At 35.0% G+C, this 17,539-nt stretch overlaps 1 protein-coding gene across 1 annotated transcript in view; it reads right to left on the bottom strand.

Moving 5' to 3' along the window:
- Positions 1-17,539, bottom strand: part of LOC129000579 (uncharacterized) — a 225,482-nt gene that overhangs the window by 133,880 nt on the left and 74,063 nt on the right. Inside the window, exons 2-4 of the mRNA XM_054427540.1 lie at positions 6,712-6,927; positions 4,081-4,302; positions 3,431-3,620 (exon numbers count right to left, since the gene is read on the bottom strand). Coding sequence (XP_054283515.1) covers positions 3,431-3,620; positions 4,081-4,302; positions 6,712-6,909 — 610 coding nt within the window. The 5' untranslated portion in view covers positions 6,910-6,927. The remainder of the gene's footprint in view (positions 1-3,430; positions 3,621-4,080; positions 4,303-6,711; positions 6,928-17,539) is intronic.

Here is a 17,539-nt window from a genome sequence, read left to right on the forward strand (position 1 = left end):
GACTCAGCTCCAACAATATAATTAAAAAATAAACTGTTCGCAAATGCATAGGAATGGAGATTAAATTTATCTTGTTACAGAAGATATATTAGAATCGTGTTTTTAATGTTTCAGAAATGCATGAAATTTAACCAGACCAAATCACAAATGAGGGAAAAGATCAGGACGACTCGTGTCATGATAGGGATAGTGGTATAAAAACAGTGCTTCATTATGGCATAGATATCCCCTTCAGATTTGTTTGCCTTACGGATCAACAAAGATTTTGTAGAGCGTTATTTAATAGATACAATTTTTTCTATTTAAAATTGTACCGTAGCTATTTTGACATAATAAAAGTAAAATTAAAGTTTTAAGTCAAGTGCAAAATTTTCCTGAGATCTTAAGTACCAAGAATTCAAAATATTACAAAAAATAAGTTCACCCAAGGTTTTTAGCAGCTTTCAAAAGTTAAAGTTGTTGTTTAAAATTGCCATCGGATCAACTATTTAACTGCCCGAGGCTCTACGCTATTGTTTAGAAATCCTACTAACCTACAGTACATTAATACGGATTATTTAACAAAGGGCTGGCTTTTCGCCACAACCAAGGCCTAGTTGGCCCTAGACTCAATGTCAGGGGTAGTTTAAATGTTGGCAACGTAAAGGGCACTTGTTTTAAAGTTCAAGGCTAATCAATGTTTACCTACACATACATTTCCTGTGAAAATACTTGTGTAGGATAAAAATTATAATTCCTACACGAACTAAGATTTATCTTACAAATCAGTTAGCTAAACAGTGAACGTTGAAGCTGGTAGGATCTGTTGCACGGTTATCACCGTGTTCTGACAAAAAATGTTCCTTCGCTAATATTCTTTTTGATATCAACATATTAATCTTCATTCAAAACTTTACACAATCAGCAATTGACGAATAATATTTATTACATTAATAAATACAAATAATTCTAAATTAATTGAGAAACCATTTCAATCGTCAGGACGTACAGGATAGTAAAACCAAATATTATAGTAGCTATGTATACAGGGTGTTTCCAAATTGTCTGGACATATTTTCTGGTCTTGTTCCTTGGACTAAGACAAACATATAATGTCATGAAAGTATGGGGCTATGATAACTAGATTTCTGTCTATCGGTCTGTTTGTGATTTTTTTTAAACAATTTTATATCTTGGACATTTTTTAACAGAGAAATATCAAAATTGGCATAAATGTGTAGTTTATAAGGTAATAAGAGCTTTGAAAATGTCGTTCCAATATCTCAAGTCTGCCATTTAAAATCTTTAATGCCAAAATGTTATGAAATTTGTAAATGGAAAATTTAAATCCAAATCTTTGAGACCTTGTTTGTTAAAATTGGATGACAAACAACAGAGTTATAAGTGTTTCCTACATTCGGTTACGCAATAGGACAACCAATCACACTGCTGTAAATTAGGCCCTATTAAATTGCATAATAACGTGCTGATTCAAGTGCAGTGTAATGTATATACAATTCCCCCGCCGCAGCAAACCTGTAGACTAATCGAATTGAAATTTTGTCTGATTAAATTTATTTAAATAGCATTATGTTTAACAAGTACCTAGGTTTGCTGCTACAGGGAGGATTATAAAATGTGTTTTTATCAATAGCTTAGTACAAAAAACGAGCAAAATTTTATTAAAAGATAACCATAAACACCCTTAAGATTAACATAGCAAATTTTAAATTTAACGTTAATATATTTTCTCCTCAATAACCCTTAGAAGTAGGACAAATATTGTAACAAAAATATGTATTTTTTGTGATCTTTAACCATTGTATGAAAAATAATTTCTGTTTTTCCAACGGTTTGGGAAATATGGTCAAAAAAGTAAAAATCAGTAAAATGGTCAAGTTTCATCAAGTTATTTCAAAATGGCGGCTGTTCAAAACTAAAAAAAATATGAGGAAAATAATTGTGAATTGTTTTATACAGGTGAGTTTTAAAAGAGCCCCCCCTACTTTTTTATACATTTCTAAAGATATCAACTTTGAACCATGTCAGATCATTGTAGAGTAGCAAGTACTTCATTTTGACTGGGTTTAAATTTTTGGCCGCCATCTTGGGTCCGTCATTTTGGATACAAAGTTATTTTTTCAAATGTAAAGGTAGGGTTGTGACCCACCGTTTCAAACAAGACTTTTACGCTAAATACGATGCTGAAATCTGTTTAAAAAAATAATGATCCATTCTAAAGTTATGAGAACTTTTTATAACTTTATTTTTAGTCCATTATAACATTGTGCATTTACAAACTAAGGCCATAACCTCAAAATAGTGCTAGATAAAGATAAGTGGACACCACTATTCATTGTTGACCTATTTTCACTCGGTTATGACGGATGTATTTTTTTAGCCGCCATCTTGGATCCGCCATTTTGAAATGTGATAACTTATTTAAAAAATGAAGGTGGTGTTGTGACCCATCATTTTGAACTACTTTTTATGTTGAATTCAATGCCGCAATCCGTTTTTCATTGTCATATTTGGTTTTTGAAATATTGACATTTTAAATCAAAATAATTGTTATATTTTATCAAGAAAGCTTGATAACAAAAACAGATCAAATAAAACCCAGTCAAAATGAAGTACTCACTACTCTACAATTATCTGACGTGGTTCGGAGTTGATATCTTAAGAAATATATAAAAAAGTAGGGGGGGAACTCATTTAAAACTCACCCTGTATAAAACAAATCACAATTATTTTCCTCATATTTTTTTAGTTTTGAACAGCCGTCATTTTGAAATGACTTGATGAAACTTGACCATTTTCAATCCAGGCCGAGATAATGTATTCAAGCACTTGTGTGCCAAATTTCATGAAAATCGGTTCAGGCATTCGGTCATTATAGCCAATTCATGGGGACCCAACATTCTCTTACGGTCGCCATTTTGATGACGTCATCACGGACGACCGAGGTCCTTAAAAATTGGGGTCTGGGCGGTTTTAGGTTCAGAAACTTGTATACTATAACCACCTAAAATTGCAGCCTCTCCGCCAGAACTGAAATATTCTGCCATTATATACAGCTATACGACCCCACTACTAGTACAACACATATGCAAAGTTACGCCGTTTAGAGAGTTATTTCCTCCTAAAACCCTAAAACGACTGCACTATTAATTAAATAATATGTTTCAAGTGAAGCTCGTTACACAAAAATCATGATTAATGGATTGCTCATTCTATTCTTAATAATCTGAATATTGTTTACGGTATCAGCGTCCTCATCCGATCAATATGATTTCATGTGGACCAAAAGTCACAAATATTTATAATTTCTTAGTTGATTAATATTTATGTTCTTCGTGAAGTCCTCTTTGTAACTGTAGGTATATTAGAGAGATTTTTTTATACAAAGATAATACTTATTACAAAGCCATGTTAGTGGCACGGCACTCACCAGAGTCCTTAGTGCCGCCCTTGACGCAGATGCCAAAGCCGTGACTCTGGGTGCCATCAGCTGGTCCTCTGCTCATGCTGACAGTCCGGACGGCCAGCTGGTCCATGGTGGGGGGAGGGGGCGCTGGGCGGCGGGTCTGGTGGGGCTCTTGAGGCGTCTTCAGGTGGTTATGACCCAGCATTTGTAGCACCTAAGAGGGGAGATTACTAATAAACTTGCCAAGCAATATTTAGAATTTAATGTAGGCAACAAGTAAGTATTTTATTGTACAGAATACTGAGTTAAACGTTTTACAAAGGCTACTGTAACTTAGTCATTCCATTGACATTTTAAATATATAGGTATTTAGTAATTTTTAATAAGGTAATCCAGTTAATCAATAAATAGAGTATGCTGCCATTATAGATACATTTTTATGTTACACAGTACAAGCTAACGATTTTAACCAGGTATACCACAATGGTGGGATAACTAATTGTAAATTTCATCCTTTATTGTGTTATATCAACTATAGCATTGAATCTAAGGAAGGAAATGATTATGGAAGCAAAAGCACACTCTATAGTGTGTAGTTTTCTCAGTTATCTACTCTGGTTTGACTTCCTCCATCAACCATCACAGCATTAATAAGATTTGGGTTTCCCAGTTACCTGTTCAGGTGAGATGGGTCGCTTCTTCCCGGAGGCGGGGGTCCTGTTGTTGTTGTGGGAGAAGGACGTTGACGAACCAAGGTACGTCCCCCTGGGCTTGCCAGCTCCACTGCCACCGCCACCGCCTCCACTTCCTCCCCCGCCCACCCCCGGGGGCCGCTCTACTATCGTGTACGAGGTACCGGGCGGCGAGTAGTACAGGCCGGAGCGACCTCTGGGCACCTGAACAGAAAAAATTATCAGTAGTTAGTTAGAGTCTTAACAGTTTAATCATTATTCTTTAATGTGGATCCTACAATCTTTTAACAAACATCTTTATCAACAGGCCAGTCGACCGACACTTTAAATTAAATGAATACGAAAACCCAATTTGTAGTAATTTGGTCCACAGGCCAGTTTACCTAATTTGAAATTTTAAAATTAACACGAAACACAAATGAAAATGTTGGTTAACTGGCTTGATAAGCAAGTGATATGTCGGTAAAATTGTGGCCTTCCCGTTTATCGTTATAAAAAAAAACCAAAGAGGGTATGGTAATGATTAGTCTGTATCACGAATACTAGAAAAATCTTTTATATTTTTTGTATTTTCCTGGTATTCGTGGTCTGTATAGTGTCAATCAAAAACTGAGCCTACGTACTTATTGCGCTATGGGTATATTATAACCCTGGACAAAAATTCTAGTTTTAAACGCATTTTGCTAAAGATTGTGTAAACAAGTACAAAATGAAACTGTTTCCGTAAAAGTGCAATTTTCCTCCCTTAGGGGAGGGACGGTAAATGTTCCCAACGGTTAATATAACCAAACAAATTGTATTGGGGGAATCTCCTTCATTTTAGCGAATTTTCCAATAGGGAAGTTAGTAGCTATTGCCGTAGTTGGAACGGTAAGACCTAGGCCCGGGACCAGTCGGGATATTTTTCATTTTGATATCCCCAGAGGCCAAAAACACTACTTATTCAAGTTGTTATATATGTATATATTAAAAATTATAGTAGAAAATAAAGCACAACTGATCCCCCTGATATAATAATTATTTTATTCATGTTGAAGCCTTTCGGAATGGGTAATAAATTATAACAGGTACGTAACCTGTTATAAACTACTATTAGATTATATTTCAGGGTGCTCAGTTGTTGTGCTTTATTTACTACTATAATTTAATATATCAGCAGCCCTATTACGTGAACCTAAAATTAAAATACCGTATGTATATAATTATATATTCGAGTTCGTGAACCACCATGATCGGACCATGGGCACGGGGTTTTATGGGTAGTTTAATGGTGTGAAAATTGGTTTTTCATATTTTTGATCTTCAAAACTAAAAATTTTGGAATTTTATTCCAAACTATGTTGTAGAGATTAAAAAACAAATAATAAAGATTAAAATGTTCTCATGCGCCCAATGATTGTGGAAAAAATTTAAAAACTGTAATTTTAAAATTCCTATGTTATTATTATGGAGAATTAGTAAATTGTTGAAGTTCCTTGTTTATGGATATATTTTGATCAGACTTGGCAAATATAATTATTTCATGCTAAGCTATTGATATTTAGCAAAAAACCCCTTTATTACCTCCCTATTACAGCAAACCTAGGTACTCTTTAATTAATGTTTTACTTAAAAATATTTTAGTGAACATCAAATTAGGCGAATGGAAATTCGCTTGGTCTGCAGGTATGCTGCGACGGGATTTGTGTCTATGCCATTACGGCATTTGTCGATGATATCAATTCGAAAACACATTAAAGAGGAAGTGATACAAACCTATTAACCTTTAGAATATTGAATAGAATAAAAGAAAACTCAATAGCTATATTTGTGCGCGCACAGCTAGTTGTCTTCAATAAAAAAGTAACCATTATCCACATACTGAACCATACTGAAACCAGAAACAGGAATACTGACATAGAAATTATTATATTTGAGTAACTTCGTTGCCAGTTCAACATAATACACTACCTATATTAGACATACAGTATATAAAAATATTTTAAATAAAACCAAAAATGTTTCAAAGGAATCTCAGTAGGATCTGAAAGTTTTAGGCTTTACTATTTATTAATCTCCAACACAGTTGTTTCCTGATTGAGGCGCTCAAAATTTACCATGGTATGTTGTTTTTCTTGAGATATAGGTGTAAGGATAAGGTCAATTCAGAAAGCTACAGTGATACTATCCAATAGATTATAGGGCAAACAACTGATGTAAATTACAAGTTATAGAAAAAAGACTCCAACAACCCCGGCGCTATGGTGCTCACCAAATTGAGTTGACTGTTCTAGTTAAATTCTAGTTCTGTTTTAGTTCGCGCATGCCCACTAGCATCACGGTGTACTGCGCTTCTTTTTGTTTCGGCTTTCACTCGTACAACAGACTGTACCGGCTTATGAATTGACAGTCATCACTTAGTTATGAGATAATGTGTTTTTATGGTGTCAAGCATGAAATCTGTTTAAATTTATACTAGACGCTTTGATCTTAAGAGGCATCCTGAGAGTTTAGTGTCTCAACCTAGCTACTGAGGAAACGTTCAGACAGCAATCTCCAAATGACTCATGATTGAGACTTACAACCACTATGGATTCTAATGACCTAGGCTACGTAAGTCTACATTCTAGTTACCTGGGAGCGCCCCATGATGTCCTCCGCCTCGGCCGCTCTGTTGCCGTGGTGCTGCGAGGGCGCCATCCTCTGATGTGATAGGGAGCCCCCGCCTCCCGGACTGCGCCCCCAGGTGGCTCCGGAGCTCCCGGCCCAGCGCCCCCCGCTGCCACCGTAGCCGTGAGTGAGTTCCAACTCCCTCAACTCCTCGTCCGCCATCCCCCGTCACCTCACCTCCTGTAATCAAAGCATGGATGTTCACAAGCCTCTGAATTGATTGCATACTTTACCTAAGACAACAACAAATGTTTACCTTACCCAGGTAATGAAAGAAATTCCATGAACATCTTAAAGTTCACAAAGACAAAGATTGGTTGGAGATGGTTGGGTTATTTTTGTTCACGGTGGTTTGAGATTGAATAAGTTTACCAGACTATATAAATGCTACCCTGATCCCCCCACAAAGTAAGCAAGATAACCCTACCACACCGTAGAGTAATATCTCTGTGTACTTAAAACTCTTTCCGCCATAAAAAAATTCTATCAACAATGACAAATATTCTACAACGTTTAAAGGGATTTGAAAAACTATTAAGAATCAATAAGCTTCTCAAATATAATAGAATTCAGTAACCTGAAAGCACACTTTATAACCGGAATTGCTTTAGGTGGAAAATTGAGCTTTTGCTTTTGATGTAGGTTTGACATTGGTTATTGGTTCCAGGAACAAGTAATAAGACTTTGTGTATCCTGTGGTGGATTGCTAGCAGGTGGAGGGGAGGGGGATTTGCGTTCTGATTTGTAGTTTAATGGAAATGTTACGTAAAATTGCCAATTACTAGGATTTTTGTGTAACCATGCATGACTGTAAATGTATTTTCACCATACTATGATGTTTTTAGCCGTTTACATACGTTAATTGGTGGCTGAAAGTTACGTTTTGCTGGCTATGCCAGTTGTCATCGTCATTTTGGGGACCCCGAGCAGGTTTTTACATCCCTAGGGCCGCAAAATCTACTGTTCGCTTATTTACAAAACAATAATGTATATTAAATACACAAGCAGTATACATAGCTAAAAATACTGCCTTTAAATACTGCCACTAACATCTCATTCAAAGTAGACCTGCAATATCCAAAGTCAATCCAATTTAAGTGAAACCGAGCTCGTTTGGAACAATCAATTCGTGGTTTCATTTCTAAAAAATATTGGATTAATACGTTTTCCCTGTTCAATATTACAATCAGACAACTGCATTACACCTAGTGTTATGGGTTCACTGTGATTGAATGAATAGTTTGTGTGTACAATATTAATTTAAAAGTATCCCTTACTTCTTCATATTATTTGTTCCTAGATAGTAAAATTAATAAGTAGAAAATTCTACAAATTAAAATATGGTCATTTCAAATCAAATGCAATACAGTAAATGCATTCTTAATGCTAATAATGTAGTAGCCCTAATATAATATTTTTTTTAGATGTTACAGAGTATTAGGGATGATGACCCCCCCCCCCAGGTTCTAAGTTGTCTCTAGTTAAATAACTAGAGCATCCTTCACAGGAAGCGTAGTTTTGAATTACAAGTCCAGACAGGTTTCAACTTGTCAATGTGTATACATTGCTTAAGAATGTCAATACAAAATTGTTTCTCTCTTCTCTCCTTAAATAAGGGTTGTAAAATGAACGACAGGGTTTGTTTCAGAAAAAAATATGAACGCATTCTTCCTCATGGCATTCTTTCCTCTTCATATCCGGAAACCCTTTGAATACTGAACATGTCTTTCGCAAACCGTAGCACTATCAAATACATTATGGGATGGGTTTTAGCGAATTTCCCATATAAGGAATAAGCTATTACCGTAGGTCTCATGATAAGACCTGGACCTGGGACCAATTTACTTTTTCGTTTTGAGGTCCCCAGAGGCCAAAAACACAATCCGTTCAAATTCATATATATACATTATCCGAATTTGATGCAATTTGGTATAAACGTGTAAACCTACATTTATTCGAACGAGTTTGCGAACCAGCATGATCGGACCATGGGAACGGGGGTTTATGGGGGGTTTTATGGGGTAAAAATGGGTTTTTCCCGTTTTCCTACCCTAAAAACATAACATTTTTGAATTTCTTTCTTAACCATTTTGTAGAGCTTAAAAAACGAAATTTATATCGAAGCATTGTTGTATGCCTAATGGTTACGGATAAAATTAAAAAAGTGCAAATTTAAAATTCCCATGTTATTCTTATGGAGAAAATGAAAACTGTTGTAGTTTACTTGTTTATGGATATATTTTGATAAAATTTGGTCAATTTATTTATTTCTTCCTATACTATTGACGTTTGGTCAAAAAACACTGATTACCTTCCCTGTAGCAGCAAACCTAAGCACTAATTAAATGTGATGTTCTTTAAATTGGGAATAAATATGTCTTATTTATGGAAATATTTTAGTAAATATGTAATCAGACAAGTTGAAATTCGATTAGTCTGCAGGTTTGCTGCGGCGGGGGTATTTATAAAAACCATCGTCTGAATGAATAAATTATATGAATGATAAAAATCTATATCATGAAAATGTCAGAAATGTTGTTCTGCGACAAGCTACGGTAATTTAGCTACAATAATGATTGCCATAACTATATGCATTTCACACAGTAATGTACTGCGAATGATTCTATAAAATCAATAAAGCCAAAAACCTCAAGAGAGTTGCTAGTTCTTACGGAGACACGCGATTATAAATTCAGGATACCTATAGTAGGATATTAATACTTATAGTAGTAATATTATAGTAGGATTAAATTTTAGTATGACGAAAAGCATACCGTGCTCATACATTTATATTGTGAGATATCTTTGTTTCTAGGACTTGCTGTTTAGATCTATTGATCAATTAACTTAACTGGAATCCAATCGTCGTGAACCTTTGTTACATCTTTAGTCCAAGCATATGAGGAAAAAAGATGATGTTTTCAGGAAAAAATTCCCGAAGTTTTTTTCTCAGTGCTTTCTTATGTATTTTTTGACGCTGAATTCGATTTTAAACTTTGCCACCTCGCCAGAGGTGAGCTAACTTCAGAAATCGCAAAAAACTAATAAAATACTTGACTTTGTTTTACTTTTTTGCATATAATTCACAAACGGAGTATTTTTTTGCAATAACTGTCATTTACTAAATTAAAGTACACTAAATTCCCTACAATATACGTATATTAACTTTATTTCTACGATGTTCCAAACTGACGCTAGAGCACGCTCAAAATTCATCATTTTCTTTTACCTATTGGAAAACGTAGGAAACACCATTATAAATCTTTGGATTAGTCACCCAACGAGCTCTATTTTATGAATTTTGATTATTTTATAATTATATGGGATCATTAGGTCACATTTAGTGGTAAAAAAATGTAAGTGAAGTTTATAGTCGGTAACCATAGCATAAAAAAATAAGAAAACAATTTTCAATTTAAATACATTTGAAAATTATTATTATAAATAAATCATAGGGTCGACTAAAAATATAGTTTAATGTGCTGGGGCTGCAGTATGGATACCATTTTCTCCATATATGTACATTATATAGATAGTATAATTGAGCGAAGCGAGCGTAGCTCTTTGGGATCAACTTCAATGCAACAAATAAAGCAACATCACTCAATAACGGCAGAACACATTTCAGCTAAACTTAACAAGATTACTTAGACTAATAGTGAAATGGTTAATAAACAAACAATTTTCAATTAGATAATGCTAATGCAATTTAAAACGAATTTAAAATTTCCAATTTTTAACATTAGGCTTATGGGACTAAAGTAGCCATATGACAGTTTTTTGTTTACAAGAAAAATGTAAACAAGAGAATCATAAGGTTTTTATGAACTTTCTAGACTTTTCTTTTAAACGTTTTTAAACATGAACCTATTTGTGTTGCCAGCTGATTAGAAACAGCCAATGTTAGAAATCAGGATTTAATAAGCGATATATTGAACCGAATCGAAATCGATATTTAATCCGATAATACATCACAGTTTATATTATGTTGAATTACATCGACGGTGCAGTAAGTTATTACACTTATTAATAAAAACGCAGATTGAACACTCATCTAATTTAGGCATGTGGGGAAGGTAGGTCGGGGTTTATGAGTATTCGTGACTACGTGTTTTGAAGTAAGGTTAGATTAGGAAGGTAAAGTATAGGTTATAGTGTAATTGATCGAGTTGTTTATTTGTGTTGCACCAAATTAACTGATAATATTTTCCTGGTCAAAACTACCATAATGTACTTTTGGAAGAGGTATCTGAATAACAAGATGTAGTAAAAACAAATCTGAATTATCATAATTTTAAACAATAAAACCAGCATTAGTACATTGACTTTTTTACATTTAGTTACTTATACAAATATCAAATCACGTTTGTTCCGCTCAACTGGCTTTCACCTCTCTGAAAGCAACCCTAGTTATAAATGGACACACTATATACAGAAAATATACAGGGGGTGTTGACTGAAATGCTGTAGATGAGCTTCTATTTATTAAATTAACATGTACAACCATAGCTTTTATTTTCCTATTTTCACCTCACTTGCCGTCTTTATTTTATTTACTGTCTTTAGTGCCTTTACTTTACCTTGTTGGAATAGAGCGTACGTCGAGTCATAAGACAGTTATAAGACTAACGACCTCTATACCTATCATTGCTGGTTTTCTAATCCCAAATCAACAACAAACGAAATTACCGAGGCAGGGGAGAGACTCTTGGTGGACAACATCCCAGGTCCTTCTACAGAACATCCATCTCAAAGCTCAGCCCACATCCGAGGACCCCTAGCCAGTCAAGAAAATAAAGATGACAAGTGAGGAGAAAATAGGAAAATAAAAGTTATAGTTGTACATGTTAATTTAATAAATAGAAGCTCGTCTATAGCATTTCAGTCAACATCTCTGTCTATTTTCTGTATATAGTTTCTACATTTTATAAAGATACTATCTATATAATGTACATATATAGGGAAAATGGTATCTATACTGCAGCCCCAGCATAGTAAACTATAGTTAGAATTGACACATTGATTTATAATAATAATTTTCAAAGGTATCTTATATAAAAAAACATGGTTTTTCTTTTCCGACTACGTTTGGCTCTTCTACCCGACCGATTAACATAATTTAGGTCTCAAATTGAAGGTATGTACGCACAGATTTGCCATCAAGCATCGGCATGTATTTATCTATAATCCCACTCAGGTTATACGTAAACGAAATTTGCTCTCCATGTTATTCTTATGGGAGATAAATTTGGTTTCTCTTTGCCAAGTTCGTTTGGCTCTACTGCCCGACCGATTTTCATGATTAGGGTCTCAAATTGAAGGTATGCAAGCACAGATTAGCCATCAAGCACCGGCATATATTTATCTATAATCCCACTCGGCTTATATGTAAAAGAAATTTTCTCTCCATGTATTTCTTATGGGAGATAAATTTGGTTTCTCTTTTCCGAGTTCGTTTGGCTCTTCTACCTGACTGATTTTAATGATTTAGGTCACAAATTGATGCCATACACGCAAATAATTCACATCATGCATCGGCATATATTTACCTACTGTTTTACTCCACTAAGAACATAATTTGATTATTTTCGTATTCTTACATCAATTTAAGATGTATTTCACCAGTTGTAATTATATAATCGTACTGTATATATTTTGGTCTAAGAACTTTCTTTTATTTAAGTAATTGAGATACTGTTTTCAATCAAAAATTATAAATTTGATTATTTCTCGGATATTATATTTATGTTAACGCTGCGGAGCAGCATGGGTCCTCTAGTTTAAATTGAAAATTGTTTCGTTATTTATTTATTGCTATGCTATGGTTACCGACTATAAACATCACTTACATTTTTTTACCACTAAATGGTACCATATAATTATAAAATAATCAATATTCATCAGTTCGTTGGGTGTCTAATCCAAGGATTTATAATGGTGTTTTCTACGTTTTCCATTAGTAAAAGAAAATAATGAATTTTGAGCGTGCTCTAGCGTCAGTTTGGAACATCGTAGAAATAAAGTTATTATACGTAAATTGTAGGGAATTTAGTGTACTTTAATTTAGTAAATGACAGTTATTGCAAAAAAATACTCCGTTTGTGAGTTATATGCAAAAAAGTAAAACAAAGTACAGTATTTTATTAGTTTTTTGCGATTTCTGAAGTTAGCTCACCTCTGGCGAGGTGGCAAAGTTTAAAATCGGATTCAGCGTCAAAAAATACATAAGAAACCACTGAGAAAAAATCTTCGGGAATTTTTTCCCGGGAAATTCCTTATATGATTGGACTACTTACTAATATTATAAATGTGAAAGTTTGTGTGTTTGTTTGTTTGTTTGTTTGTGTGTTTGAAGGTCAATCACGCATAAACCACTGGACGGATTGGGCTGAAATTTGGCATGATGATAGCTCACATTCCCGATTAACATATAGGCATCCCTTCGGGCTCCGCCCCAGTGGCTCTGTAGTTCCCCATGTTAACCTTATGAGTATTCATGTAAAGGGACTTGACTAAAATTGAAGAATTATGGTAAAACATGTCATTCATGAAGCATCAATATGAAGCAATTGAAGCCATTGCTACACTAAGGTATGTTGTCATATTCTTTTGGATCAATTAACATTAAAAGTAGGGGTTTGAAGGTAAGTAGGTTTACACTTTTAACTCAGTTTATATTTTCAAACTAAATCATAGAGTTGCTGTATTTCAAAACACACATCAGCACCACTTTAATAGCTCTCTAAGTCACATTTTCTTCCCGCTGCAAAGCACGGGTATAGCAGCTTGTTCATATATAAAGGGAATTTAAGAATTTAGTCAGCTGTTTCAACTAAAAAAAGTTGGTTCTATGATATACAAAAGCATTAAAAAGTTATAAGATTTACCAACAGGGTGCAGCACTAAATTTCTTTTGCATTTATGTAAACAGCTAATTTGAACTAAGCAGCAACAAACAACTGTGATACGCAATGAGAACTGTCAAAGTAGGATTGTTTACAGTTATGTTTATGTTTTTAATGTCATGAATAATTTGTGATTTTTAAAATTTGTAATACTTTATTTGTCTTTATTGTTTAGGAGAAGAGGTAGAACATTATGGCTATGGTAGATGTGTAATACCATAGTATACCGTCAATTGAAAGAAGCAAATTTTATCAAACTTTGTCCTCCCCATTGCAAACGCAAAGCTTGAGTATAACTGCAATAAGCAATTTAAACTTATATGCCAACCCCGTACGAAGGACGGATACTCTGTTAGTTGTATATGTGTGCTTAGAAACGTATCTCACTTACTCCCGACCTTAAGGGCTCTGCACCCCGAAATTAAAAAGTTACCGTGACAAGTTTATGAGTATTGCTTTTATTTATTCGTTCGTATGAAGCATTACAAGTTCACAATGTTAGCATCCACTTATTTACCAATACAAAGGTATTGGTTAAAATAAAAGTATTTTAACCTATTATAAAATAGCCGACAAAAATGTTATATCTTGAAAGAAGTAAAAACATGTATACAAAGAGTATCTATACTTATAAAAGGTTTAGTGAAAAGAACCTCATTTAAATAGGATAAATACTTTAAATAAAAGTCTAAAGGTTTCCACTAAATATTATTGTTTAATTTATCATACTTTTACAAGTAATTAACAATTAATTATTTAGAGCAAATAAAAATGAACCACTTTGGTTGAAAAGCCTAAAAGAATGTCTCTTTGTTTATTTTTCTTTTCATAGCAACCAAAATTCAATAAACTATTTAAAACATCTGTCAGCTGATAAATCTGTCAGCTCACTACAGGAGCCCCCTACGAAGACTGGAAGTCCATGGAGTTTTGGAGGGTTCCAAAAAGTCACAAAAAAAAAAAACAAATAACAAAAAAAATAATAATAACAGCAAAGGCGATTTCAATCAAACTGAAATTGGATTCTTGAATGTCACTTTTCTTCCAGACTTTGTCGTATATGACTTTTGAAAATCCACATCCTTTGAAGTTTGAGATACAGTTGAGGGCTTAACTTCATCATTCTGAAGGACATAGGCCGGTTTAACTCTGTCAAGACTAACTTTAACAATAGAACCATTCACATTTATTGTGATAGTTTTACTGTCTTTCTTGATCACTGGATGAGGTCCGGTGTATGGATGTTGTAAAGATTTTCTCACATCATCTACTCTCAGAAAAACGTGTGAACATGTGTCCAAATCACGAAAAATGAAGCTTCGGTTAATGCCGTGTCTCTTTATATTTGTTGGTTTTAATGATGAAATCTTGAGTCGTAATCGAGACACAAAATTAGTCGGATCCTCTAAGGGTGCTAGCTGGGTTGTTGGCATAAAATACTCGCCAGGGAGGCGTAAAACCTCTCCAAAAACCATTTCAGCAGACGAGGTGTTCAGATCCACACGGAAAGCATTTCTTATTCCAAGAAGCACTGTGGGTAAGGATTCGACCCACGTGGAGGCGGAGTGGCACATGATGGCTGCCTTGAGTTGTCTGTGGAAACGTTCCACCAAGCCATTTGCGCACGGGTGGTAACTTGTTGTCCTTAATCTTGAAAATCCACACAATTTTCCCAACTCAGCAAAGAGTGCAGATTCAAATTGTTTACCCTGGTCTGGTGTTATTCGCAAGGGAACACCATACCTTGATATCCAACAATTGAAAAGAGCTGACGAGACTTCTTCGGCAGAGATACCTTGCAAGGGGTGTGCTTCCGGCCATCTGGTGAACCTATCTACTACTGTAAGACAGTAACGAAGATTTCCAACTTGGGGTAATGGGCCGATGATATCCACATGAATATGTTCAAATCTACAATTTGGCAAAGGGAAATCGTTGATAGGTGTTTGAACATGACGAGTAATTTTTGAACGTTGACACTCTCGACAGGACAAGGTCCACTCTTTACAATCACGATTTATTGAAGGCCAAACATATCTTGAAGTTAACATTTTATTCATGGATTTTATCCCAGGGTGACTTAAGTTATGGATTGAATTAAACGCTTCTCTGCGTAAACATTTGGGGATATACAATCGTTCTCTACCGTTCTTTGTATCGCAGTAGACGAAAACATCAGAGCCAGGAACTGGAACTGGTTGAAGACAAAGTGAAGTACTGTTTTCGAGAATAGACTTAAGTTCCTCATCATTAGATTGAGAATCTGCCAAGAGATGCAGATCAATTTTACTAGTCTTGTTGGCAGAAATAGATTCTATCCTAGAAAAACTGTCTGCTACTATGTTTGAAGCACCAGAAACATGTTGAATGTCAGTCGTGAACTGTGAGATAAATGAAAGATGATTAGTTTGAACAGGAGGTAGTTTGTCCTTCTTTTGTTGAAAAACGAAAGTGATGGGCTTGTGATCAGTATAGACAATACAGGAGTTAGCTTCTAATATATGTCTGAAATGTTTAACAGACGAATAGATGGCAAACAATTCCCTATAATAAGCGGGCCAACTGGCTTGCTTAGGTAGTAGTTTTTGGGAAAAGAAGGACAGAGGTTCCCATATTCCATCTTGATTCAATTGTTGTAGTACTGATCCTACTGCAGTATTCGATGCATCACAAAAAAGTGCTAATTTACCATTAGCGTTGGAATGACAAAGTAATGTAGCTTCGGCTAAATGATCCTTACATTTACTGAATTTTTCAGTCAATACATCGGTCCAAGGGACTTTCTGATTCCCTTTTAATGACGAAAGGGCAGTGTGGAGAGGGGCTTGAAATTCTGCAGTGTGAGGAATAAACCTGCGGTAAAAGTTCAACATTCCCAAAAATCGCCTAAGACCTTTGGCAGTTTGTGGCAAAGGATAATTCTGAAGGGCGTCAATGCGATCAGGCACAGGCCTGGTTCCGTCAGCGGTGACTTGATATCCCAAAAAAACTACCGAGTCAGTGTTAAATACAGATTTCTTCACATTTATAAGGACGCCATATTTGACTAACCTCTTGAACAGAATACGGAGGTGTTCTTCGTGCTCGACAGGATCTTTTGAGAAAACAAGGATATCGTCAATGTAGGGGAAACAAAAACTTAGTCCCTCTACGACTTCATCAATAAACCTTTGAAAAGTTTGACCAGCATTCCTCAAACCGAAAGACATGATCGGGAACTCAAAGAGACCGAATGGGGTCGTTATTGCAGTCTTGGGCACGTCTTCTTTATTAACCGGGATTTGGGTATATGCCTTTACAAGATCTATCACAGTGAAAACTTTACTACCGTGTAAACAATTTGAGAAATCATGTATATGTCGAACAGGGTAAGAATCTGGAATAGTGCGGGCATTCAATGCTCGGTAATCGCCACATGGTCGCCATTCATCATTCTTTTTAGGTACCATATGAAGTGGTGATGACCATGGGCTTTTGGAACGACACGCAGTTCCATTTGCTACCATAGATTCAAACTCTAATTTGGAAATTTTATATTTATCTGGAGCTAACCTTCTTGGTCTTGATGAGACTGGTGGGCCAGGAGTCGTATTTATGTAATGCACTGTGTTATGAGGAATAAATCTTGGTACTCCTAAAGGTTTTGTGATTTCTGGAAATTCCAATAACAGTGGATAGTTTGATGGGTCGGAAGTAATTAATTTAATACTATATTGCTGAGTATTCATGAACTGACATTTACTTTTTAATTGTATAATGTTGTCAATTAAGAAACCGTTACTACAATCAGGTAATAAAGAATAGTGAGCTAGGAAGTCAGAACCAATTATTGGAGTGCTTACTTTAGCTATTATGAAATTCCAGACTAGAGTTCTTTGTAGACCAAT

This window comes from Macrosteles quadrilineatus, unplaced genomic scaffold (assembly GCF_028750875.1).
Source record: "Macrosteles quadrilineatus isolate MER2022 unplaced genomic scaffold, UCM_ALF_1.0 Scaffold_8__2_contigs__length_117827958, whole genome shotgun sequence".
NCBI lineage: Eukaryota > Metazoa > Arthropoda > Insecta > Hemiptera > Cicadellidae > Macrosteles > Macrosteles quadrilineatus.